Raw genomic sequence first — 25,012 nt, forward strand, 5'->3', positions numbered from 1 at the left:
GCTTTGATGAGAAAAGTGCATCTTTATTTTAGTTTAGTGGCCTGGCAACACCACCAGTCCCTCCAACAAAAAAATAACAAGCAACCAATCAGCAGCGAGCGCCAACAGGCTCCTCCCTGCCAAACTGTACAAGCCCCACCCACCCCACCCCGCTCCAAAAAAAATCCCCTCCACTCAAAAAATCCCCAACTAAAAATCTCAGTTCAAATTTCCTTCTCGAAGATAAAAAACAACACCAAAATCGCGAGTTTGGTAGCAAGATAAAAACTAGCCGCTCCGTTCCTTTAAATGCGTCCGTCTTATTTTGTCGATGACATCCGTCCATCTGATTCGCTCCTCTTCTTTGCCACTCTGAAGCCCCACCCGATTCCTACGAAAATCGCACGTAAAAAAATCGGCCTCCCACAAGCTCACAAAGCACCACATGCGGCGCTTTGTGAGCTTGTAATGACACTGATTTTTGGTTGTTATGTCGCACATTTTGTTAAGTCGCACATTTTTCAGTGGGCGACGGAGCATAAATTAGGCGAGAAGCCTCTTTTTTGTTTTCGTTAGAAAGATGTGGACGGGGCCAGTCTGACAACCCCATTGGTCTGCCAGAACAGGAGGCGTGGCCCGCATAAGTCTCCCCTGTGCAGGGGGGCGGAGCTAGTCAGACTCCGAGTCGGTGGAGTCGTCCGATGATCCTGAGCTGCTGTCGCCCGAGTGCTCGTCGTCATCTTCATCATCTTCATCGTCCTCACCCTAACCGGAAAAAACAAACAATCAATTTATATATCTCTGAAAATAAACAAAATATAATGATATGCAATTAAAACATCAATCCAGTATTTTCTTTCTCTTAATTTTGTTTCTCTTATCCTCTTTTCAATACAGTAGCAAATGACTGAAAACTCTTTTTAATCAATTATCTTACAAAGATCCTGTATTTTCTTCCTTTTACATTCTTTTTACACATTGTGATATAATCGCAATTGAAATTGTCACTAGTTTGAATCGAGTTGCTATCGTTACATGCCTACTAACGTGTGATAAAAATGTGCTGTATGTGTGTAATGTAATCCAACACAATGGTAAAGCGCTAGTTAGTTTCCAGCCTGCTTCGCTGCGTTCTGTAAAATTGTTTTGTCACTTCACTACTCAGTCTGGCCAGCCTCCCATCTCCAAAGGAGGCGGAACATGCCAACCGAGAGAATACACTTGAGGCTTCCGATTGGTCTGCGGTTGGGACAAAAAAACAGTTTGACGTCATATCAATGCGCAGCAACTGCTTGCTCTGAACGTCAACTTATTATTCGCTAAACTCACCCCACACAGCCGGAAGGTTTTTTGTACTACTGAATCTGATATAGTGGACTACTGAATCATACTTTACTTTTTACCATAGGTATTACTCTCGAGTCTCTAAGACCCATTTTCCACCAGTTGGTTCCCAATGGAACCGTTTCCTTTTGGGAACCAACCGGTGGAAAAGGCGTATAACTGGCACAATTTTTTTTCCAACAGTGAGAAAAGCATGGACTAACCCTACTCTGATTTGTTGGAACCACGTCCAATCAGAAACACCGCCCCTACGTAACAGGTGACGTTATGAAATACAAGTCAAACAGGAGGCTGACCTGTCTGAGTAGTGACTAGTGAAGTGACAAAACAAATTCATAGAACACAGCGAATCAGGCTGGAAACCAGGCTAGTAAAGTGCTGTAGGTCTAATGTAGAAAGCAGTGACCTCGTCTTCACTGTCGGTGCTTCCAGACGTCTCATCATCGGAATCGTCAGAGTCACTCTTCTCCTCCTCGTCGTCCGACTCTGATGTGTCCTGCTGGAAACGCGCACGCACGCACATGCACACGCGCACACACACACACACACACACACGATTACTACTTTCCACACAGTGTTCTAGTCCACTGCTTCCCAAACAGTGGGTCGGGACTCGGTACCCGTGTTGGGGTTGCAGTAAATATCCCCTTTTTGTGTCTTCCATTTAAAATAAATACAAATACATTTCAAAAGTATTTCATGAATAAAATAAAATTAATCTAAGTAATTTCCATTAAAAAAAGAAAATACTCTACAAGATCTGCTATTTCCACTATGTTTGGGTCCCGGGGCAAACGTCTAATTTATCTTTTGGGTCCTGAGCTAAAAGGTTCTAGTCAGGAGTGTTGTGTTACCTTGGCTCTGTACGCCATGGCCCTTTTGCCCACCGCAACCCCTGGCGCAGCGGGTCTGGATCCCACCGCCTTGCCCTTCGCCACCACGCGGACTTTAGACACCGGACTGCGAACTTTGGCCGTACTGCGACGTTTCTGTCAGGGAGGACGAGGAGGAGGCAGAAGCAAATACGTTACTGATGATTTAGTCCAGTCTCAACCTGTGGGTCCCCATCTGTTTAAGGACTTTTATTACCCTTTTAATAAAAAAAAAGACCATTACTGCATCAAAAGTAATCAACAAACATTGGCCAAATTGTAAAATAATATAAGAAAGAGGCAAGTTTTTTTTAAATAGCCAATCAAAAGCACACAACGGCTTGCACCACGAGGCATTGTGAGCTTGTAGATCTGCTCATTTCACAACATTTATCTGTGGAACAGAGTCAAACTACTGCTTATCAGCCAGTTCAACATATATATATATTTTTTTGGGGGTGTGGGGGGGTTTGAAAGAGTTGAGAACCACTGATTTAGTCAAGCGATTCTCAACCTGTGGGCCATGGGGATATTGCATAATACATGTTTTAGTTAAGCATAAAGAGTCAGGAGGAGGTGTACTCACTGTGGAGGAGAACTCTTTATAAACGGCTCGCTCCTGAGGAGAAAGAGACTGTGGGAGGGAAAGAAGAGGAGAGATGGAAGGTTCAATAGTTTGATCTTTGTGTCACACGCAGATTCATTTATTTATTATTTGTGGTTAGGGACCGGTATGAAAATTCACGATTACTGTGGCTAAAATGTGGTTAATATTATTGAGACTATAAAAATAATGCTTAAAATTATAAAAAAGGGGAGCATTAGCCAAATATAGCAGATCCACAAGCTCACAATGCAACGTGTTGTGAGCTTGTAGATCAGCTTTTTTTGATGAAGTGATTTGGTGAAGAAGAAAGTACAGACAACTCAGGTCCACGATTTCACGATACATTTAAATCTCCGCCATATGATTATTGAGAGTGTTTCTATCGCGATAAACTATAATAACAATTATTATAAACGATAATAATGATTGTCCTGGATGGGACGATATGAAAATGCCACGTAACAAAAACATATTGCGATTTACAAAATGATCACGATAATCCAAATAGCAAATCTACAAGCAGATTGCGATGCGTTTTGAGCTTGCCCATAAATTGCCTATTTTTCGCAACAAGATTTGGTGAAAGACTGTATAAAGTACATTCTTTACAAGACCATTTTCTTTACCAAATAAATAGGGTTTAAGTAGTACTGTATATTCAGCTCGGCGAAGATGAATTGATCCCAGTGTATGACGGAGGACAAAATTTCACAATGTATTAAACTATTGTGTCACGATAAACTACATGCAGCGATTAACACTAGGAAGTCTGAGCAGCCGTTCTGACCGAATTTGAGATTTCAACATTTATTTTCTTAGCCCATGGAGTCCAGGGAAAGTTCCCCTTGCATGACTTTGTCTAAATATTCGATTGAAATCATCTGTTTTTTTTCCCATTTGAAACGTTTTGTAAATATGTTTTTAGGCATATATCTCTTACTCAGTCTGACTATATCGGCACAATCGACCGCCGTCCCCCTTTCTCCCCCACTCGTCTATCACCTCCGACAGCTGGAGACGGCATTGTTCAAGCCTGCATTCCATCATCCATGTCCAACGAATTAAATCATATACGTTTGGCTGGTTAATTAACTTGGAATTTGTTTATTATTTTGATAAGATAATAGGAATATGAATACAATGATTATTATTATTATTATTATTATTATTATTATTGAATGCTCGGTTAGACTCGACCGACATTTACTTTCCATGAAGCGAGAATGCTTGCCGATGCGCGATACAAAATAAAAAGTGTTTGAAATAATTCCAACCAGATAGACCTCCCGAACCTCTAAATGTTTTGTCAGTCAAAAGAACAGTTCTTTCTGCAAGCGACGTGGACCTGATCTGCAAGTGTGCAAGGCAATTCTTTTTTTTCCTCCTCCTCCCTCTCTCAAATGCTGCTGCTATTGCTAGTGTGCAAGGCTTACATCCGGTCTAAAGCCCACCCACTGTATGCGCTGATTTCTATACACAATCCTCTCCTCACCGGATGTTGAATTAACAGTACTAACGGCCGTATTTGAAAAGACGTATCCAATCTTTTACACAATAAACCGATTTCCCGACATTTCCTTTTCACTTGATACCGTTTCGTAGATAGGGCCTACATAACCGATCTATATACCAAATGAAAGACCAAATGTCGTAGTTTACATGGTATTTTGAGTTTTTTTAAATGAGCAAAAAATGAGCGAGTTATGATTGAAAGAAAAGAGGGGTGGAGGGAAAAAAAAGAACACACAACTACACACAACACAGCTAACTAGGCGATTATTTGGCACAATCAATCAAATATATATTAATTACATCGATAACACGCGTAGCCTATAATGTTTCCCCCTCTATATAAAAATGACAATATATAACTTTATATATATTTATATAACTTTTTTGTTTGCATGGCCGGTTTGACCCGAAGCGATTCTTTGGCACAATCAATCAAATATAATAGTAGGCTACTAAGCCCGTTTTCAGCTAAATGCGGAAATGTCCAGGCTAAATAACTTATCGACGGTAGTCGTGTTAATATTTATTTACTCGTCATTGTCATGTTCACTCCAAATAAACAAGTATTATGCACTTATGATGCGGAGAGCCATCTTATAAAATATTTGGGTTGCGACATTGAGGGGGCAGAAAACAGCCCGGTCACGTGGTTCATGTACTTGTTGTTTTTATTAATTAAACTGATAACATCATAACGTGGCTAATAATTGTTTATTTGGAATGTACTTTGGCTGGTAATTTAGGTAAATATAACGCGACTCACTTGTATAAGTAATTTACCGCGGACATGCCGCATTTATAATACATTGGCTTTTAATGTTGTTAGCTTATAATATTAGCACATGTAAGCTAACACACAAGAAAAGACGTTATCTTGGCTCTTTTGGAAGGAAAAAAAGAACAACAAAAGGCAGCAACGCGACACTCTTCCATGGCTATGTTGCAATGTATGCCTATATAATCCGTGAAGTGTACATTTGCATTGGGTGTATAATAATGTATTTATAAGAGAGGGAAGAAAAAAAAAGAAAAGTGCGTGCATGTAGGCATTGAGGCAACAATGACGTCTCCAGCTGAAGAGGTGTGAACGAGTGGTGCGGGGGAAAAAGGGGGAGAGCGGTCGATTGGGCCGGAATAGTCAGACTGAGTAGTAGTGAAATTTTTTCAGACTTCCTAGTGTTAAGGTCCCATCCCTAATGATCCTATCCCTAGTTGGTGTGTTGCCGTTGCCGTTCACCTTGACCCAGGCCTCCAGCTCGGCCTTGTACTCCAGTTGGGCGTCCTCCACCTGCTTCTTGTACTTGTCTTTGTGGCTCTGTGGCAGCTTGTGCCACCGCTTCCCGATCTCCACCATGCGCTCCTTCAGGCTGAAGTGATTCAGCTCCCCATTGGTCAGCAGCTCCTGAGAAAACATCTGGTAGCCGCTCCTATTGGCCAGAGAGAGAGAGAGAGAGAGAGAGAGAGAGAGAGAGAGAGAGAGAGTTAGTTTTATAGTAGGGTAGTGCAAGATGTTCAGAACTGAAACATGAAGACAATCTAGAAATCTGTTCGCATGATTCATACTATTTTGAATGTTGCTATTGGAATAATATCACTGAATATGATGCCAATTGTGTATTATGCTAATTGTGTCATTATTATGTTAGTATCGCGTAGCCGGACAACTATTCAACAATCTTTATGCTATATAGAGTGTGGACCTCTCAAAGGCACCCATTTCTGCCAAGCAACAACTTAAGATATATGTGCTTCAACTAATTCCATTTATAGAAGGACAAATGGACTCACACAGGAGGCCATTTATAGAAGGACAAATGGACTCACACAGGAGGCCATTTATAGAAGGACAAATGGACTCACACAGGAGGCCATTTATAGAAGGACAAATGGACTCACACAGGAGGTTTCTTGGGCTCTCCGTCAAACTTGGGTTTCCTCTGCGGTCCTGCCGGAGGCGCCCTCATCTCCACCAGCTCCCTCTAGAGGTTAGACAGATACATTACAACAACACTGTTAAACCAAAGAGTGTCCTTTTATTTTACAATTTCAAGCTTTGAGTCTTGCATAAGTACAAACAATATTATGATGTAGGCCAGGGTTCCCCAATTAATTTTCCTCAAGGGCCATATTTTGACTAGCGTACCAGGCTGGGGGCCGAGTCTGCACGCGCGAGGTTGAGGTCTTGCCCTGAAAATTCATTTTCAGGGCAAGACCCCATTTGAAAAGGATGCCCAGTTTGACATGCATAGGCTACTGACCCCCATTTAATGCCATTTATATCTGGGACCCTTAAAAAAAAACAAAAAAAAACAAAACATTTTTTTTCTTTTTTTTGGGAAATTCTTTCATGGGCCACAAGGGGGCACTCTGTGGGCCGCAAATGGCCCGCGGGCCGCCTATTGGGGAACCCTGATGTAGGCTATGATGATGATGTATTGACCCACATGACGTCGCAGGAACCCTAAAACCTTTATACAGAATAAATAAATAATAAAGTCAGGCAATTACTCAACCACACTAAAAATAAGTACTGCAATAACTACTATGACAGTGCTACAATGGGTACAACAGCTATTGCATAAGTCAAGGAGCATGCCTTCCCGACAAGCATCAATCGGCCTAATCTTTTATTTCCGTTCACATTCGGCTCAACTGTCAACAATGAAAGCCTGGGGGAACGAGACACATTTCCTGGTTGAGGAGTGGGAGTGAACTACAGTGCAGAGGGGGCGGGGCTAGAGGAGTGGGAGTGAACTACAGTGCAGAGGGGCGTCGCTCCAAATATGGTGACGTCAGTTTTCTACCAGTTTTAGATATTTTAAATTTTAGCAGTGGACACTGGGCTCACTTAATTCCTGGAGGGGTTAAGGGGGGGTGTTCACTAGCAGGTCAGTAGGAGGGGTTAAGGGGGATGTTCACTAGCAGGTCAGTAGGAGGGGTTAAGGGGGGGGGGGTGTTCACTAGCAGGTCAGTACGAGGGGTTAAGGGGGGGGGGTGTTCACTAGCAGGTCAGTAGGAGGGGTTAAGGGGGTGTGTTCACTAGCAGGTCAGTAGGAGGGGTTAAGGGGGGTGTGTTCACTAGCAGGTCAGTAGGAGGGGTTAAGGGGGGGGATGTTCACTAGCAGGTCAGTAGGAGGGGTTAAGGGGGGCTGTTCACTAGCAGGTCAGTAGGAGGGGTTAAGGGGGGGTGTTCACTAGCAGGTCAGTAGGAGGGGTTAAGGGGGGGTGTTCACTAGCAGGTCAGTACGAGGGGTTAAGGGGGGGTGTTCACTAGCAGGTCAGTAGGAGGGGTTAAGGGGGGCTGTTCACTAGCAGGTCAGTACGAGGGGTTAAGGGGGGGGTTCACTAGCAGGTCAGTAGGAGGGGTTAAGGGGGGGTGTTCACTAGCAGGTCAGTACGAGGGGTTAAGGGGGGGTGTTCACTAGCAGGTCAGTACGAGGGGTTAAGGGGGGGGGGGGGGTGTTCACTAGCAGGTCAGTACGAGGGGTTAAGGGGGGGGGGGGGGGTGTTCACTAGCAGGTCAGTACGAGGGGTTAAGGGGGGGGGGGGGGTGTTCACTAGCAGGTCAGTACGAGGGGTTAAGGGGGGGGGGGTGTTCACTAGCAGGTTGGTACGAGGGGTTAAGGGGGGGGGGGGTGTTCACTAGCAGGTCGGTACGAGGGGTTAAGGGGGGGGGGTGTTCACTAGCAGGTTGGTACGAGGGGTTAAGGGGGGGGGGGGGGTGTTCACTAGCAGGTCAGTACGAGGGGTTATGGGGGGGGGGGTGTTCACTAGCAGGTCAGTACGAGGGGTTAAGGGGGGGGGGGGTGTTCACTAGCAGGTCAGTACGAGGGGTTAAGGGGGGGGGGGGTGTTCACTAGCAGGTCGGTACGAGGGGTTATGGGGGGGGGGGGGTGTTCACTAGCAGGTCAGTACGAGGGGTTAAGGGGGGGGGGGGGACTGTTCACTAGCAGGTCAGTACGAGGGGTTAAGGGGGGGGGGTGTTCACTAGCAGGTCAGTACGAGGGGTTAAGGGGGGGGGGGGGGGTGTTCACTAGCAGGTCAGTACGAGGGGTTAAGGGGGGGGGGGTGTTCACTAGCAGGTCAGTACGAGGGGTTAAGGGGGGGTGTTCACTAGCAGGTCAGTACGAGGGGTTAGGGGGGGGGTGTTCACTAGCAGGTCAGTACGAGGGGTTAAGGGGGGGGGTGTTCACTAGCAGGTCAGTACGAGGGGTTAAGGGGGGGGGTGTTCACTAGCAGGTCAGTACGAGGGGTTCTCACTGACCACAGGCTGGTACAGAACCTCATATCTCTTCTGGTCCTCGGCCGCTTTCTTGATCCATGGAATCTTCTCCTTCTTGTCCATGACCTTCCATGCTGCCACCATGGCTGCCTGGGCACGCTTCCTATCGTTCTGAAATACCAACCAACACACACAACATGAATACACCTGGTACTGCTTCCAGTACCATGCTGCTACCAGGGTTATAACCAGGTTAACGGACAACTTTGTTGTTTTTTTCAACCAAGGTTCATGTTTTAGGTTATTGTTTCATTTGCTGCTTTCTTTCGTTTTAACAAATGTAGCTATTTTTGACAGGGGCATTCGAACAAGTCGCTACATATTAGAGATGGAACACTGCCCGATATGCCCATATGAGGCCATATCGGGCTCTACGAATATTCCAGTCTAACCACCGAACCGACACAGGGGTAAGGGGTTGACACTATGGCAGGTAAATAAAATGTTTGGGCATGTGGAGTTTGTTTTCGAGTTGCCCAAACTGCAAGTCCACGTTTGATTGAGAAGTCTGATTTGAACACAACACGATATAGCTAGATACACAACACGAGATATGTGAAAACTACAACACAGCTGAACGGTCAAAGCATATGTATGTATGTATGTATGTATGTACCTGTATGTATGTATGTGTGTGTCAAGTTAGACGAATGTCAACCCTTGACTTCCAGTCGGTGGACTTAAAAATAAGAGATATATAATAAATATTTTTTCTTTTTAAATCATTATAAATATTATTCTCTGGTATCGGTATTCGGTATTGGCTAACACAGAAATGGTGGTATCGGGATCGGATCGGAAAATATTTTTTTTATCAGCCCTATCAAATGAGTCCTCCTTGACATTAAAAGGTTTGAGCATTACCAATTGTGAGATGGAGGATAACTGGCTTGAGTCAAACTACAACTGGCCTCAGAACTGGGTGTGGCTGGGTTGATCGAGGCACAACAGGATAACTCGGTCATCTCCACAAACATTCAGGGAGCGGCAGACTCGTCCGGACAGAAGAGTTAACATCTGCTCTCCCTTGTGAAAAGTGTGTGTAGCTACAGGATTGTGAGATCCATACCACAGAATGACAAGCAGCGTGTGTAATCCTGTATGGCTACTGGGACTTTGTTATCTTTAAATATAGTCCGTCGTCTGTCCAACAACTGAACCCGTCACACCGATTTAGAAAGCATTTGTAGAACCAGCCTAAAGTCTTAACGGGTTAATAATTTGACCAGGTAATCTCTTATAACACAGTTATAACTAAGTTATTAATACTATACTTTACACTAGATTACTAATGTTATAAGTAGCTTATAGTAATGGTTGTAACTAAAAGTTATTAAAGGGTGTTACAACTCACTCTGTATTTGACTAGGTAGTCTCCTATCACACTCTGTTGCCACATGTCTTCTGCCGTCTTTGGGGTTTCAGGGAGCTTGTTTTTCTTCTTGGCGTCCCGTTTGTTATTGGGAAGTGCCGTCCACTGCTCCACCTCCGTGACACACGCCTGGAACGCAAGCACACAGACCCACAGACCCACAGACCCACAGACCCACACAGACCCACACACACACACACACACACACACACACACGATGAGAATGCACACATCCAACTCCTCGGAGCACAGGTCTCCACCAGGTCAGGAACGTTTGTTTTGGGCGTGCGTGCAATGTTTGGTATTGAGTGATCATAGACGTAGCAGTTAGTCGGACTGCAATGGCTGTGTCGCAGCGCTACCGTTTGTTTACAAGTGAGAGAAGACAGCAAGCCAAGTATGCTTGCTACTACGTGGCTTTACATATTTTAGCATTAAGATTAAAATGAGCAAATACACTGTCTGGATGTCATCTTGAATGAGATTTCAAACGGAGTGGTTAAGTAATAAAAATCAGTTGTGTTTGGACGGACAGCTGAACGTACAGCTATGGGATTCAAACAGGTGAATGCAATAAAGATTAATTTATAGTCATAGGTGTTAGCGGTACGTAATCACGCAGCACGTTTTCATTTCAAAGTAATTAAAATTGGCTTTTTATGGACTTGATATAAAAATACACATTGGAAAATATCCCATTGTTTTGGCATCAATTGTAATTGGTTAGGTATGCATACTCTAAAAGTGTGAAAAACGTAAACTAATATGTTTGATCCATAAAACATGTATGACCTTATATATTAAATATGAACTAGTATATGCATATATATATATATACGATTATACGTATGAACATATTATATATGAATATCATCGTTAAGCTTTCTTAGAAAACAACATTTTATTTTTATTGTCACAGAACACGGACCAATGACAAAGAGCGGAGCCATACCTTGGAGGAGGGGCTCTTGGCTCTGTGAGGGCTTGCGCCCACGCCTAGTTTCCCGCCAAGTTTCTCCTCGGTCAGAACGCGATCCCTCTCCTCCTCTGGAAGACTCTGCAAGATGAAAAACACCTGTCAATCATCTAGGACAGTGGATCTTTTTATTGTTCCTGTCGGGTAGAAACCTCCCATCTCCATATTCCAACTTTAGTTTCACCAGATTACAGGGACTGTAAGGACTTATTGAATTACTGCATCAAAAGTAATCAACAAACATTGGACAAATTGTCAAATAATATAATATATGACATACTATATTTCTAAAATAGATCTACATTCATCAAATGTAATGTAATGTTTTACCTCCAGAAACCGTTGAATCTCGATGTCATATTGTTTTTTCCTCTGATGACCGGGATAAAACAAGAACATACAATAATAAAGATCATATTGCATACCATTCATCATGGATACCAAATCATACACAAAATCCGACACACCAAAGGTCCAACATAAGGAAATGGGTGGGGTGGCGGGTGGGTACCATTGCAAATGGTATTACAAGTCCGTAACTCTGAGTGTCCATTTGCACCGAGCCGAAGCTCTTCGTCAGAGATCTTTGAAATCAATACAAACGACACACACACACACACACGGACAGACGGACAGACAGACGGATGGACAGACAGGACAGACAGGACAGACAAGACAGACGGACATACGGACAGACAGGACAGACAGGACAGACAGACAGACAGACAGACAGACAGACAGACAGACAGACAGACAGACAGGGTACCTGTTCGCATCGCTTCTGGAACATGTCTTTCTCTTTCTGGGTCATCATCTTCCACTGTTTGGAACACAGAACCATCCTCTCCGTGGACGGAACGTCTTTCATGTTGACCATGAGCTCTGCACAGTACAGGCTGTAGCCGTTCCTAGAATAATACAACATATTTAGCAAAGTGATAACTGTATTGTTCCCAGGTGTAACAATTATTTCGGACAGTCTGCCTTCTCAGTAAAGGGGGCAAACCTTTGGAACCTTTTTTGGAACTCCTTGCCTACGGGTCTAAAACTAGAGACGGATGTTAATGTGTTCTACAGAGGACTCAAACTATGGTTGAAATCAAATCAACTCTGCTCACTGCTCACATGTATTCTGTCTGACTGGTTACCTGAGTGATTATTAGTGATATAAAGACAGAAGCAACATTACTATGCTTAGCCCTTTGTGAGCTTGTAAATAGGTAAATAGATATATAGGCCATGCATGGGCAACTGGTGGCCCCCCCACGCATGCGTGCGTGCGTGCATGTGTGTGTGCGTGTGTGTGTGCGTGCGTGCATGCGTGTGTGGGTGCGTTATTCTTACGGAGGTGGTTTTGTCGGCCGTCCATCAAACTTGTCCTTCAGTTGTCTTTCAGCTTTAGTGAGAACAGACTTGGCCGGATCCGTGGTCACGTCTGGGTGAGCCTCATGATACACTCTCATACTTTCCTACACACACACACACACGCAGGGAGAGAGAGAACGAGAGAGATAGGGACAGAGACAGTCAGGTGGGGGGAGGGAGAGAGAGAACGAGAGAGATAGGGACAGAGACAGTCAGGTGGGGGAGGGAGAGAGAGACACACGCAGGGAGAGAGAGAACGAGAGAGATAGGGACAGAGACAGACAGGTGGGGGAGGGAGAGAGAGACACACGCAGGGAGAGAGAGAACGAGAGAGATAGGGACAGAGACAGACAGGTGGGGGGAGGGAGAGAGAGAACGAGAGAGATAGGGACAGAGACAGTCAGGTGGGGGAGGGAGAGAGAGACACACGCAGGGAGAGAGAGAACGAGAGAGATAGGGACAGAGACAGACAGGTGGGGGAGGGAGAGAGAGACACACGCAGGGAGAGGGAGAACGAGAGAGATAGGGACAGAGACAGACAGGTGGGGGGAGGGAGAGAGAGACACACGCAGGGAGAGAGAGAACGAGAGAGATAGGGACAGAGACAGACAGGTGGGGGGAGGGAGAGAGAGAACGAGAGAGATAGGGACAGAGACAGTCAGGTGGGGGAGGGAGAGAGAGACACACGCAGGGAGAGAGAGAACGAGAGAGATAGGGACAGAGACAGACAGGTGGGGGAGGGAGAGAGAGACACACGCAGGGAGAGAGAGAACGAGAGAGATAGGGACAGAGACAGACAGGTGGGGGAGGGAGAGAGAGAACGAGAGAGATAGGGACAGAGACAGTCAGGTGGGGGAGGGAGAGAGAGAACGAGAGAGATAGGGACAGAGACAGACAGGTGGAGGGAGAGAGAGACACACGCAGGGAGAGAGAGAATGAGAGAGATAGGGACAGAGACAGACAGGTGGGGGGAGGGAGAGAGAGAACGAGAGAGATAGGGACAGAGACAGACAGGTGGGGGGAGGGAGAGAGAGAACGAGAGAGATAGGGACAGAGACAGACAGGTGGGGGGAGGGAGAGAGAGATAGGGACAGAGACAGACAGGTGGGGGGAGGGAGAGAGAGATAGGGACAGAGACAGACAGGTGGGGGGAGGGAGAGAGAGATAGGGACAGAGACAGACAGGTGGGGGGAGGGAGAGAGATAGGGACAGAGACAGACAGGTGGGGGGAGGGAGAGAGATAGGGACAGAGACAGACAGGTGGGGGGAGGGAGAGAGAGATAGGGACAGAGACAGACAGGTGGGGGGAGGGAGAGAGAGAGACAGAGATTCATCATTTTGTTTCCTTCTTCCTGCTGATGAAGATTCCAGTTTGATAAAAGACTTTAATGACTGCTGTCACATTACATGATGTGATAATGTAATCCGTTTTATTAACCACTTAAATCAAACACAAACGGAGAAATACAACAGACACTGGGGTCACCAGTTTGGGTGTAACATATATGCTGTGCAGCATAATCGTCTCTGTCGGGTGGAAACCTCATGTCCAAAACTGTTACTTTTCAGGATTCAAATTCTGAAGTATCGCGCTGTGTTTTGAGCTTGTAGATCTCCTACTTTTTTTTTTTTTTTTTTTTTTTTTTTTTTTTAGATATTTTTTTTGCGGCTTACGCCTTTTATTGATTTTTGAAGGGACAGACAGTAGGCTGACAGGAAACGGGAGAGAGATGGGGGGATGACATGCAGTAAAGGCCGTGTCGGGTCCGGGAGTCGAACCCGCGGCACACTGCGACTGGATTACCAGTCCGGTGCCCAGACCGTTACGCTACAGCCTGGGCCGATCTCCTACCTTTGATACTTTTGTGACGCTGTAGTGTGATAAGGTATGGCGTTGATTAAGACAACGCATGAGGTTTCTCTGCCCGACATCATCAACCATACACTGACACGAAACAAGACAGGAACGCCCAAAAACGTCAGCCGGTTTTTTAACAAGACAGGAACGCCCAAAAACATCACATCCGGTGTTTTACCCCGGGCAGAATTTTCTATGGCTGCCAATGCAACTTTTTCCAATCCTTAATCACATACGGCAAACACCTATGCCGATAATATCTAACTTGCGGAGGTAACGTGCCTTGTCCGCGGGCAACAGATCTTTCAACGTATGGCATTGCAAATACGTTAGATAATCGCTACTCTGCGCAATATTGTTTTGAAAATGCCGCAAATTGCATTGCAGTGAACGAGAGCAAATCACAAATCACAAATCTTACCCCGGGGGGTGGGCGGAGCCGCGGAGTCGCAGCTGACGCCCCTCCCTCCGCTCTGATGACGCGTTGTTATGTCAATGTATAGGCCATGACATAAACCATTTCTTAATGAAGGGTCTGTAGTTGTTATGGATCAGGTTTGTTTTTTACCTCAAAGCCTTTCTGTAGTTCCAGAGCTTTGCTGATCCATTTGAGACGCCTCTTATCCGAGAGCTGAGACCACTGTCTCCTCAGTGCCTCCTTCAGCTCCTTCTGACTCACCTGCACACACACACACACACACACACACACACACACACACACACACACACACACACACACACACACACACACACACACACACACACACACACACACACACACACACACACACACACGTAAACTAAGAACCTAATATCTGTCTAACAGCAGAATATAAGTACAATGAAAGTAAACTATGAGTATACTATACACAAACAAAAAAAATGCTATGTCTACATGATATGCTATCTAAATGACATATTTTATCCTTTGCATACGCCTGCAAGATCGTCGCGGCTGGGGAAAGTGTTATGGCAAGAGCTGAGGGCACACAGTTAGATATTAATAAAGCTCAACAGTGAGCACATTGTGAGCTTGTAGATCGGCTATTTTCAGCATGCAACCAAGTCTAAAATCAGCCATTACGACGCCATCAAGACCTGCCAAAATACATTGTAGTCTACTAAATAAACTGTAAATTTGCAACATCTCCTGTCAAAATCAGCAGCAGTACGTACGTCAGGATGCACTTTCATGTAGGTCTTCTTCTCGTGGTTGTACCACAGCTGCTGCGGTGTTTTGGCTTTTTCTGGCAGGTCCGACTTCTTCTTCTCCTCCATGAGCTCAGGATGGTTCTCTCTGACACACACACACAAGATTCATATTTTAACATATTTGACTGCCAAGCAAGTCATATCACATCACATATTATAGTATATGTCTCATCATGTCTTTTCAGTGGTTTACCATAGATGGCGCTCGTCGCCAACGTATGAATGATACTAGGTTGATAGGAGAAGGATACAACCAGAAGTGAAAATTCGCCTGCCATTCGCCTCCACGTTATCAGATTCAGAATAGTTGATTTAGCTGCATTTGGACAGACTCTACCTCTGCAGGGATAGGCTTAACGCGGGACCTAATCTCGGAGATAATAGCGGAGGGTGAGGTTCCAAACGGGGCTAGTCTAAGGCGTGCATGATTCACTTATTCATGACAATACATTCCATACTATAGTGAGCAATTAAAATGCTTAAAAAGGTCTTACTTGAAGCGAGCCATGTTCTTCTCAAATGATTCCTTCTCTCTCTGGAACTCTGTGATGTATTTTTGCTGTGGAATAAATACAGTTAAGACGGTTAGAAACTTGTCCAGTCACAGTCAGGTTTAACTTCAATGACCAATTACAAACCGTCTAACTGCACCTGTTCTGCAGGGGTAAGATTGAAGTTCAATTAAAGACCCTTAGAGCAGTGGTTCCCAAACTTTTCAGGTTGAGACCCAAAAGAGAGATTAGACCCGTTTGCCCGGGGCCCAAACTAGTGAAAATAGCAGATCTACAAGGACCCTAACCCACTGTGTTGCAATCTTGTAGCCATTTTCACTACCTTAATTATAATTTATTTTGTATTTATGGTATTTCATAGATTTGTTTGATTTAAAATGTATAAATCCATTTGATTTTTTAAATTGAAAACATATAAATTGAAAGAACTACTAGCCTAAATGACAGTACTTAGTGTAATGGGTCTTCTCAGTACACTAAAAAGCATCCCCCATGGCCCAGGCCATAGCGTAACGGTCTGGGCACCGGACTGGTGATCCAGTCGCGGTGTGCCGCGGGTTCGACTCCCGGACCCGACACGGCCTTTACCGCATGTCATCCCCCCATCTCTCTCCCGTTTCCTGTCAGCCTACTTTCTATCCCTTAAAAAAAATCAATAAAGGCGTAAGCCGCAAAAAAATATCTTAAAAAAAAAAAAAAAAAAAGCATCCCCCACTGTACTGGGCTATATGGAATCCAAATGACCAACATCCGTCACCACGACAGAAGACTTTAATCCATGCAGACAGACAAACAGACCTTCTTCTTTTCAGACAGCTCTTTGTATTTCTTGGACAGGATCTTGGTGAGGTCCAGGTTGCTCATCTCGGGGTGGATCTTGGCGTACTTGGCTCGTTTCTCCATGAAGAAGCGGAAGTATGGAGTCAGGGGTTTCTTTGGGAAGTCGGGATGAGTCTGGGAGAGAACATAACAATGAAGATACATGGAATTACATGACGATAGTACTAAACATGAAGATCACACACCTCCACACCGGATGTGTGAGGGCGGGACTGCCTTTTCCGCAGAGCGTTCTACCTGGTGGGTGTGATAATATGCCTAAACCTAACCCTAACCTCACAGAAACTATGCCTAAACCTAACCTTAACCTCACAAACACTATGCCTAACCTTAACCCTGACCTCACAGAATAATAACTCTGGAGGTAGAGTGGCCATGCGGAAGGTTCCAGGTTCAATCCCCAGCTCCACCTGGCTAAGTGTTGAAGTGTCCTTGAGCAAGACACTGAACCCCTCATCATCATCATTTTTCAACCGTGGTCGAGATCATGGATTTCACAATGCCACGCTAGACTTTCCGGTCCTTCATTGCAGCAGGTTGGTCATCGGGAGAAGTTGCATGGAAGTTGCATGGTTTCCTCTGGCATCGGTATGTGTGTGTGTGTGTGTCTCTCTCAGCTGTCCTACACCGTCTCCCCGTCAGCTGTCATACAGTACCATCTGTCTCATACACCGTCTCCCTCTCAGCTCTCCTACTGTTCGTCTCTCCTACACTGTCTCTCAACTGTACTACCGTCTGTCTGACTGACTGACTGTCTCACCTACACTGTCTCTCAACTGTCCTAACGTCTGTCTGTCTGACTGTCTCGCCTACACTGTCTCCCACCCAGAAGAGTTAAAACATCAAAAGGGGTAGCCGTCCTGAATGGGTTAATATTTAAAGGTATATTCAGTGATTTCACTCAAAAAACCTTAGGTTTCGTTTTTGGTTGTGGGACCCAGCCTTTCGTCCAATCAGGATAGAGAGTAAAAAACGAAAACTAAGGTTTTTTGACCCCCAGGGGTTAACTGGGGACAGGGAGGAACTCCTTATATGGTCAGCACACTCTATAGTAGGGAGGATTATCACAACAAAACAAAAAAATAAGTGATATTTGAATTAAGTGAAATCACTGAATATACCTTTAAACATAACATTTCACCAAAAATAATAATAATAAAAGACAAAATATAAAGATATCATGGGGGGGGCGAAAACAGGGATGTGGGCAGGGAAACAAACCTACCTTCTATGTCACTGTATGAGCATCACGAAGCTACCCAAGGAACAACTCACACCAGACATAAGTAACATTATAAAAATCCCATAAGCATAATTGTCCGGGTGAAAATCACCCAGGTTTAGTGTTCTAGGGTTTTGAAATACTTGTCTCACCTTTAACTTCTTGCCTTTGTAAGGGTTCTTTACGAACTCGATGGCATCGAAGATGAGCTCTGTCATGGTTCTGTATTTGCGTACCTGAAGACACAAGAACAGAAGATATGTGCCTGCTGTTTTATGACCGTTAACACGCAAGAACATACAACAAGGTGCCTCTTGTGATTCAGGACCCAACACTGGGTCGGGACCCATGTGTGGGTTGCGGATCCATTTTTGTGGGTCGCAGGTGAAGTGAATATCCCTTTATTTTTTGTTTCCTACATTTTGTCATTAGTTATTTTTAATGAATTCATTGACTGCCAGAATTGTTTCAGTCTGCAGTCCCTTCCCTGCCAAGGGCTTTCAGTGAGGTGACTTATTTAAAGATGGAGTGCCACAATTTTTTCATGTGTCTATGAGGTGGCATTACTTCATTAGACACCCTGGAGTCGTTTATGTGCAATGGTGCAATAACTTTGTATTTAGGGTTTCTTCCTGGAGGCTGAACCCTTGACAGTCAAACGGGCCAATGATATAAACACTGATAGTGTGACGTACTATTGCACGCACACACGCACCTCCCCCTCTATATATTTTTTTCAATACGACAAGCTCTTTGGGCGGAGCTGCCTGCCACATGTGAACTGTGTGGCAGATTTTCAAACAGTCATTTCACACATTACCAGTTCACAGCAGAGCAGACTGTTTTTCGTTATATTGAAAGCAAGTAAATGTTCATGTCGGGTCCTCAGGATTAATCAAGGAAACCACAACAAACCAGCCTTATAGCCTACCTGCTCTGCTGTAGTTGCTTTTGCTGTTCTCAAGGAGTAGGTTGTTTATTTTATAATCACAGTGGTCGGGCTTTGATACAGAGTGTAGTGTCACAGTGTGCATTCTTGTTGGCTGTTGTAGTCAATATGTAGATCCTAATACTTATGCAAGGCTGTAAAGTCGCGCTGGAAGTCATGTTGCCATGTCTGGCTATTACAAGCGACTTGGGCTTGTTTTCATATAATTAACTTCACCGTCAGCCTGCCTGCTATTCATTTAGCATTTAGCCGCCTCCTGCTGCCTCCTGCATTATGTGCAAATTCGAAACAGCTGGTACACAGGGCCGTTCAGTGACTTACGACAAGTGCTTCCAAACTCCAGCACTTAGAAGAAGTATCACCTGCACAGAATTTCTTGACAGAAAGTAGCTCATAACAAGTCCACGGTGGATTTTTATGAAAAACAAGCTCGGCAGATTGAAAGAGGATAATTCAAGCTTGGACTACAGCTGCAATGTTGGTGAGTTTAACGTCGTTTGAGACAAGCAGATTGCAAACGCAAATTGGATGAGTGGGGAATCAATGGAGGGTATTGCAACTCTAGATTCATCCCATTATAAAAATATCTAGAGTTGCAAATTGCGGCTACGTTCTAACTAAGCCAGGTACTTCTGGATAAAGAGCATTGTGTTGTAATTGTGCGCATTGCCAGCAGGGGGTAGGGTTGTACCTCAGTGGAGACTTTCTGCCATTTCTGCTTGCACATGGTGCCAGTGTAGCCTCCGAAGCACACCTTCTCCCAGTCAAAGTGAGACTCTGTGGTTTTGTACTTCATACCATCCGGCTCTGGAAGCATGTTGCGGATCCTCTCCAACAGGGTCAGACATGCCTCTTTACTCCAATCATCTTCAGATTTTAGGGGGAAAAAAAAAAAAATATATATATATATATATATATATATATCTTTTTAGTTTTTCTTACAATGTTAGCAATGATTAACAATATTATCACGGTAATACAAATATGCTTAAAACTCTTAAAATTCCACTTTTGCACCCCAACGTCCGTATTCTGGGGGGAATATAAGCCAAACAAAGAGGTGGGGAATGGGGAGGTGCTGACCACGAGACACACACTTGAAAGAGAAGAGGTCGCACAGCTCGTAGTCACGATGCAGAACACTATGATTTTAATTTTTAAGATGACCAATGATTCAGCACAAAATGCCTTCTTCAGGGCATTTCTACCCTGAAGGCATTTTGTGCCGAATGTTGGTCATCTTAAATAAGTGTTTTGCAACGTGACTACGAGCTGTGCGACCTTCTTTTTCAAAAACGGGAATATAAGCCAAAAATAGCCAAGTACCACTAAGTATCATCATTAGAGAACACCAGGAGTTTGCTAGTAGAAGCAGATACTGGTCTCTATTTGATTGATTGAATACTTGTATTAACACGATTATTAAACAGTATAGGAAGTACAGTCAAAGTACACCATTGTTTGTTTCCATTGGAAGTTGGAAAATCATTGTACTTATAACAGAATGACTATATGGGATCGACACTCGCAGCACTAGTTATTTTCTTTTTTTCTGTTTTCCCATAAACCCCCTCTCCTTTTTAAGGAATCAGCCAGATGTGCCCATTTTGCATAGTTTTACCATCTGTACCCGTATATTGGCTAAAGGACTCTGATACTGATATTACATGCTGCATTGTATTTCAAGGAGTCTTATATTATGTAGAAATATTATGAATTAAATGATGAGTTTATATGATGAATGATGATGTATTTTGTGACTGCACTTTTGGTACTAGGTGAGTGCTGGCATTCTCTTTTGAGAGACTTATTGATAGTTACTTTCCCGACCGTGCACCCTGGAAGAATGCTCAGATAGATTGAGACAAGTTGGAGTCGTGCTTACTTCCTTGATTTAAAGATATTTTCAGGTGTGACCAGAGTCCCCAACAAATGTGGGAACGACTGGTCTATCAGTCCATCCTATCAATCTATCTGTCTGTTACCTGGCTCGTTCTTCACCCTGGTGGCCTGAGCACCAGTGGAAACACTGGTACTACCGTTCATCATGAAGCCAGCTCTGTAACACACACACACACACACACACACTTAAACAAAAACATCACTAGCACCCACTAAAAAGGGTGGTCAAGAGGTCCATTAAGTACTTCGCTCATGACAGGTATTAATGACCAAAACAACATTTCAGAGTAGGAATGAGGAATGTCCGATATTGACTTTCTTGTCAATAACAGATACCAACATTATAAACCGATATCAACTGATACCGATATATATGCGGTCATGGAATTAACACATTATGCCTAATTATATTGTGATGCCCCGCTGGATGCATTCATAAAAGATTTTCCAAATAAGAATATGATTTTGAAAACACAGGACATGATGTTAAATATGCAACGCGCCAATACTCAATGTGATGCATTACTGTCTATGTGATGTTGGTTACTGTAAATTGCTACGATTAAGTGCTGCTAAATGCTAAATTGTGGGTTAAGGGCTGTTTTTCCTTTGTTTTGCCAATGGGTACCCAGAATGCTGTTATAGTGTTGTTGCACAGTAGGCTAGTAGTCACAGTTGAGTAGTGACAAATAATAAACCTTCTAATCTTGTTTTTGTTATAGCTCGATATTTAAATATATTATAATAATAATAATAATAATAATAATAATAATAATAATAAACAATAAGTAGGCCTACTATTCATAAATATATTATCATCATCATCATTATCAAAGCAGATTTTAGGGTGTGTGTGTGTGTGTTTTTGGGGGCTATGAGTATGATACTAGACAACGGTTTCGTAGCTTGTAGATCAGATGCTTTCGGCCAGCGCCACCCAGCATGGAGGTCTCCAGCCTACCACAGCCTTCCAGCGGCCCCTCGGTGACACTGTGCCCAGTAATGGCGCCTCCTCCCCGGCAGGGCAGGCAGCAGACACACACCACGTAGCCTCGTCCACGATCCATCCATGATCCACCCAACAGATTATTAAAACCTATGCTAATTAATCAACGCCTCTTTAATTAACGAGTTTGGAGGATGAGTATAGCTCAACAGAACACCTACAATAATCGCGTTATTTCGGGCAGGAGAAAAAAAAAACGGGCAAAACAACAAAAATAAAAATTATTACATTTTAGAGGGGGGGAGATATGTTTTAGAACAGTTTTAGTCGACACTGGTGTGGAAATAACGATCCAACGAGCGGGTGTGTGGATTAATAAAGCCAGAACGTTATTTACATGTTCTATGTTTATGTTGTTAAATTTAGCAATTTTTTTTAGCATGTTAGCGCCCTTAGCAGCCTGGCTGTCCCCCAGAATGCTTCACTGCCAGGCCGCCATGAATGTCACGCAGACCCCGGGCACGAAGCACCGACAAAACGTATAATATCTGCCCCGAAACGCCGCCGAACACCCACCTTTCCTCTCCGTCGTACGTAGGGGGCTTTGCCGCACACTGAGCTGGCGATATGGCCGGGTTTGGTGCTTTGGAAGTGGCTTTTTTTCCGTGCTAAACCCCGGGGAGTCCCGTCCGAGCAGCAGCCGACACACGGAGCGTCTTGTTCGGTAGGAAACTCCGCCCAGCGCCGCAGGGTGGGAGGAACTCCCGGGAAAAAACTCCCCGCAAAAAAGCGGAAAAAAAACACGCAAAGAAACACGAAACCCTAAAAACACGGGGCATCGGACATTAATCCATCCACGCGTACCGAGCACACTTAGTAGATACGATATTTATCGTAAGTATGTATGTTGGAATTTAACGGCTTTAAGGTGAAATCAAACATCTTGATTCGTCTACCGGCCGGGACGGTGACGTTTAGATCCGGGACTGGTAGTCCAGATGCTGACCGACCGCCCTGGTCGGACCGAGGGGGATCATCAGATGCGTTCCCCGGGATCCTCTGGCCCCGGACCCGGCTGCGGACGTGATGCGGGGCGGGGGAGCCACACGTACGCCGCCTAGCCTGGAGAGACGAAACCACCGGTGATCCAGCGGTGGTTTTACCCCCAGATCTCAGATAGAGATGTTCCGTTCCGCGTCGGTGTGTGATCCCGTGTCGGTCGGTCCGACTCCCCTGGATCCTCTCTCTGGCATGAACCCGGCGGCAGCGGACATGTCATGCCGGGGGATGCGGTGCGAGATGCGGGTCGACCACACTCCGCCTTGGCCACGCCGATCACGCGGTGTGATCCAGCGGTGTTCACCAGAAGAACCACCATGGATAACAATCCGCGTGGGTGTTTGATCCAAGCAGCGGCAGAACCAGAACCGCAGGAGAACCGACACGGTCTGATCATGGATGCTTGTTGTGGAGGTGATGCCAGCCAGCGGGGCCTGGATGAACCTGCAGCCGGGATGCACACACCTCCTGCCCGTCATGTGGAGGAGGGCCATATCCTTCCCATCACACTCCTCTTTGCGCGCGCGCACGCACACAACAGTAGCCTACAGCGGTTTGTTCTCAAAACTATTTAATGTCCGTCCACGACCGCGGACCCCCGAGTTTGCAAAGATGGTGCCTGTCATGTAAAGTGAACTACATAGCCCCGTTCCCTGAAGAGACGTTCCTTTATAGTTAATTATATTAAACTAAAGGTGCGGTGCCAATGAGTGATATACCTTAATAAATATAAGCCTTTTAAGGTAGGGTATTAAAGTGAGTTTTTCTAGTCATTGTGGGATCATTGCTGTATAGATAGTGTTTGTTCAGGGGTCTCCCCGTCTCTCCAGACTCCAGCATGCATGTTCCGGTTCCAATTTTGTCTTATTTCTTTGTGTCTTACAATTCCACTTGTTTAGTCTGTATCCCTCCTGACTGAGTTCTCTATCTGGATTCCTGTTTGGATAAAATTGGTAAAATATGGTAAAGATGCGTTTTCTGTTTCATAAAAAGCTGGAGCGACATGGAGAGGGAGACTCCCACGACCATCATCATCCATCACTATTCATTCTATCATCTCAGAAATGATTTACATCTGAAACATTTTCTAAATATGAATTTAAGCACATGCTATTTGTGTCTAATTTAATTTCAGTCATGCTAGTGTTAAACAAACACTAGCAATGAGTAGCCTACTATACTATCGCAATATAGAGCTTTTTAACCCTTATTTTAACCAAAGAAAATCACTTAGGCTACCCTACCTTTTAGTGAACAGAAAATACATTTTCAATGTATTGCCAACCAATGAGGAGAGAGCACTCAAAAGTCATGACTGTCAAGTGAAATTGTCAAGTGAAATTGAAAGTGCTAACAAACAAACAAACATTTACTGATAAATGGCAGATGGGACGAGATCGACAATACCTACCTGAACAATGTGTTTTCTGATTATTAAGATGGAGAGACAGGGAGACCTGTTACTGAGCAAACTAACAATGATACTATAGGCGCTATAGACCTTATTATAGGCTTTTAGTGGGGAGATAATCCTATGATCAATATTATTTCTTATACATTCTCACTGGATTACCTTCTTAGAGCAGTGGTTCTCAACCAGTAGCCTGGGGACCACCAGTGGTCCTTGAGCGGTTTTCAGGTGGTCTCCAGCTAAAGGATGGAGAGTTGGTCAATGGTAACCAAATGGACCCTTATAGGCTACATCTTTAACTCTTGAAGTGTACAATGAAACAATGAAAATGTTACACTGTTAATGTTAAATTATTGATCTGCATTAGTCTACACGATTAGAGAATGCAGAAGAATTGTTATTTTGATCAACGTTTGCCTGTTATCTCCTATATGGTACCAATATCAATACAGCATGGACACGTGTACATCTTATTTTGCCCCTTGGGGCACAGGTCTCCACCAGGGCAGGTCAGGTTGTGGCCTCCTGGTGGCACTATAATAAGCCAATGTGAAAAGGGTGCCATTTCTTCTTATGCCTTGGATGGCAATTGGATGATTTGAGGCATTTTGTTCCAAAAATGTGTTTTGCAAAAATCCGCCTGTTGGTGGCACTATAATAGGCCAATGTGAAAAGGGTGGGATATATTCCTCAGCCTAGTAGGAACATCTGTGAAAGATTTCACGTAAATTGCACGCTGTGTTCATGATTTGAGGCTTTTTGTTTCAAAAGGGCCAATCCTGCAAATTAGCC

General features: G+C 44.4%; 1 protein-coding gene across 2 annotated transcripts; it reads right to left on the reverse strand.

Annotated features, from left to right (window-relative positions):
- Window positions 1–157: 157 nt before the first annotated feature.
- On the reverse strand, window positions 158–23,427 carry ubtfl (upstream binding transcription factor, like). Of its 2 annotated transcripts, none has more exons than XM_083781621.1 (20): window positions 22,327–23,427; window positions 20,888–20,961; window positions 19,594–19,769; window positions 18,106–18,189; window positions 16,690–16,845; window positions 15,874–15,938; window positions 15,344–15,464; window positions 14,736–14,846; window positions 12,289–12,413; window positions 11,711–11,852; window positions 11,275–11,316; window positions 10,921–11,025; window positions 9,951–10,097; window positions 8,597–8,707; window positions 6,211–6,293; window positions 5,552–5,741; window positions 2,782–2,829; window positions 2,178–2,312; window positions 1,730–1,822; window positions 158–744 (listed from the first exon to the last, which is right to left on the reverse strand). In XM_083781621.1, exons 2-20 carry the CDS (start codon window positions 20,949–20,951, stop codon window positions 649–651), a joined length of 2,094 nt encoding a protein of 697 aa, XP_083637747.1. In that variant the 5' UTR covers window positions 20,952–20,961; window positions 22,327–23,427; the 3' UTR covers window positions 158–648. The 2 variants fall into 2 exon arrangements, with proteins under 2 accessions (XP_083637747.1, XP_083637746.1); XM_083781620.1 differs by having other exon boundaries at window positions 8,579–8,707; window positions 22,327–23,423.
- Window positions 23,428–25,012: the final 1,585 nt, after the last annotated feature.

The sequence above is a fragment of the Protomyctophum parallelum genome, assembly GCF_964188405.1.
Source record: "Protomyctophum parallelum genome assembly, chromosome: 14".
Taxonomy (NCBI): domain Eukaryota; kingdom Metazoa; phylum Chordata; class Actinopteri; order Myctophiformes; family Myctophidae; genus Protomyctophum; species Protomyctophum parallelum.

Coding starts and splice junctions, on each gene's coding strand:
- ubtfl (XM_083781620.1), bottom strand. CDS start 20,951: ATGATGAACGGTAGTACCAGTGTTTCCACTGGTGCTCAGGCCACCAGG. Junction 15,939..16,689: donor AGCTGTCTGAAAAGAAGAAG/GTCTGTTTGTCT, acceptor TTTATTCCACAG/CAAAAATACATCACAGAGTT. Junction 2,313..2,781: donor ATAAAGAGTTCTCCTCCACA/GTGAGTACACCT, acceptor CCTCCCTGACAG/AAACGTCGCAGTACGGCCAA.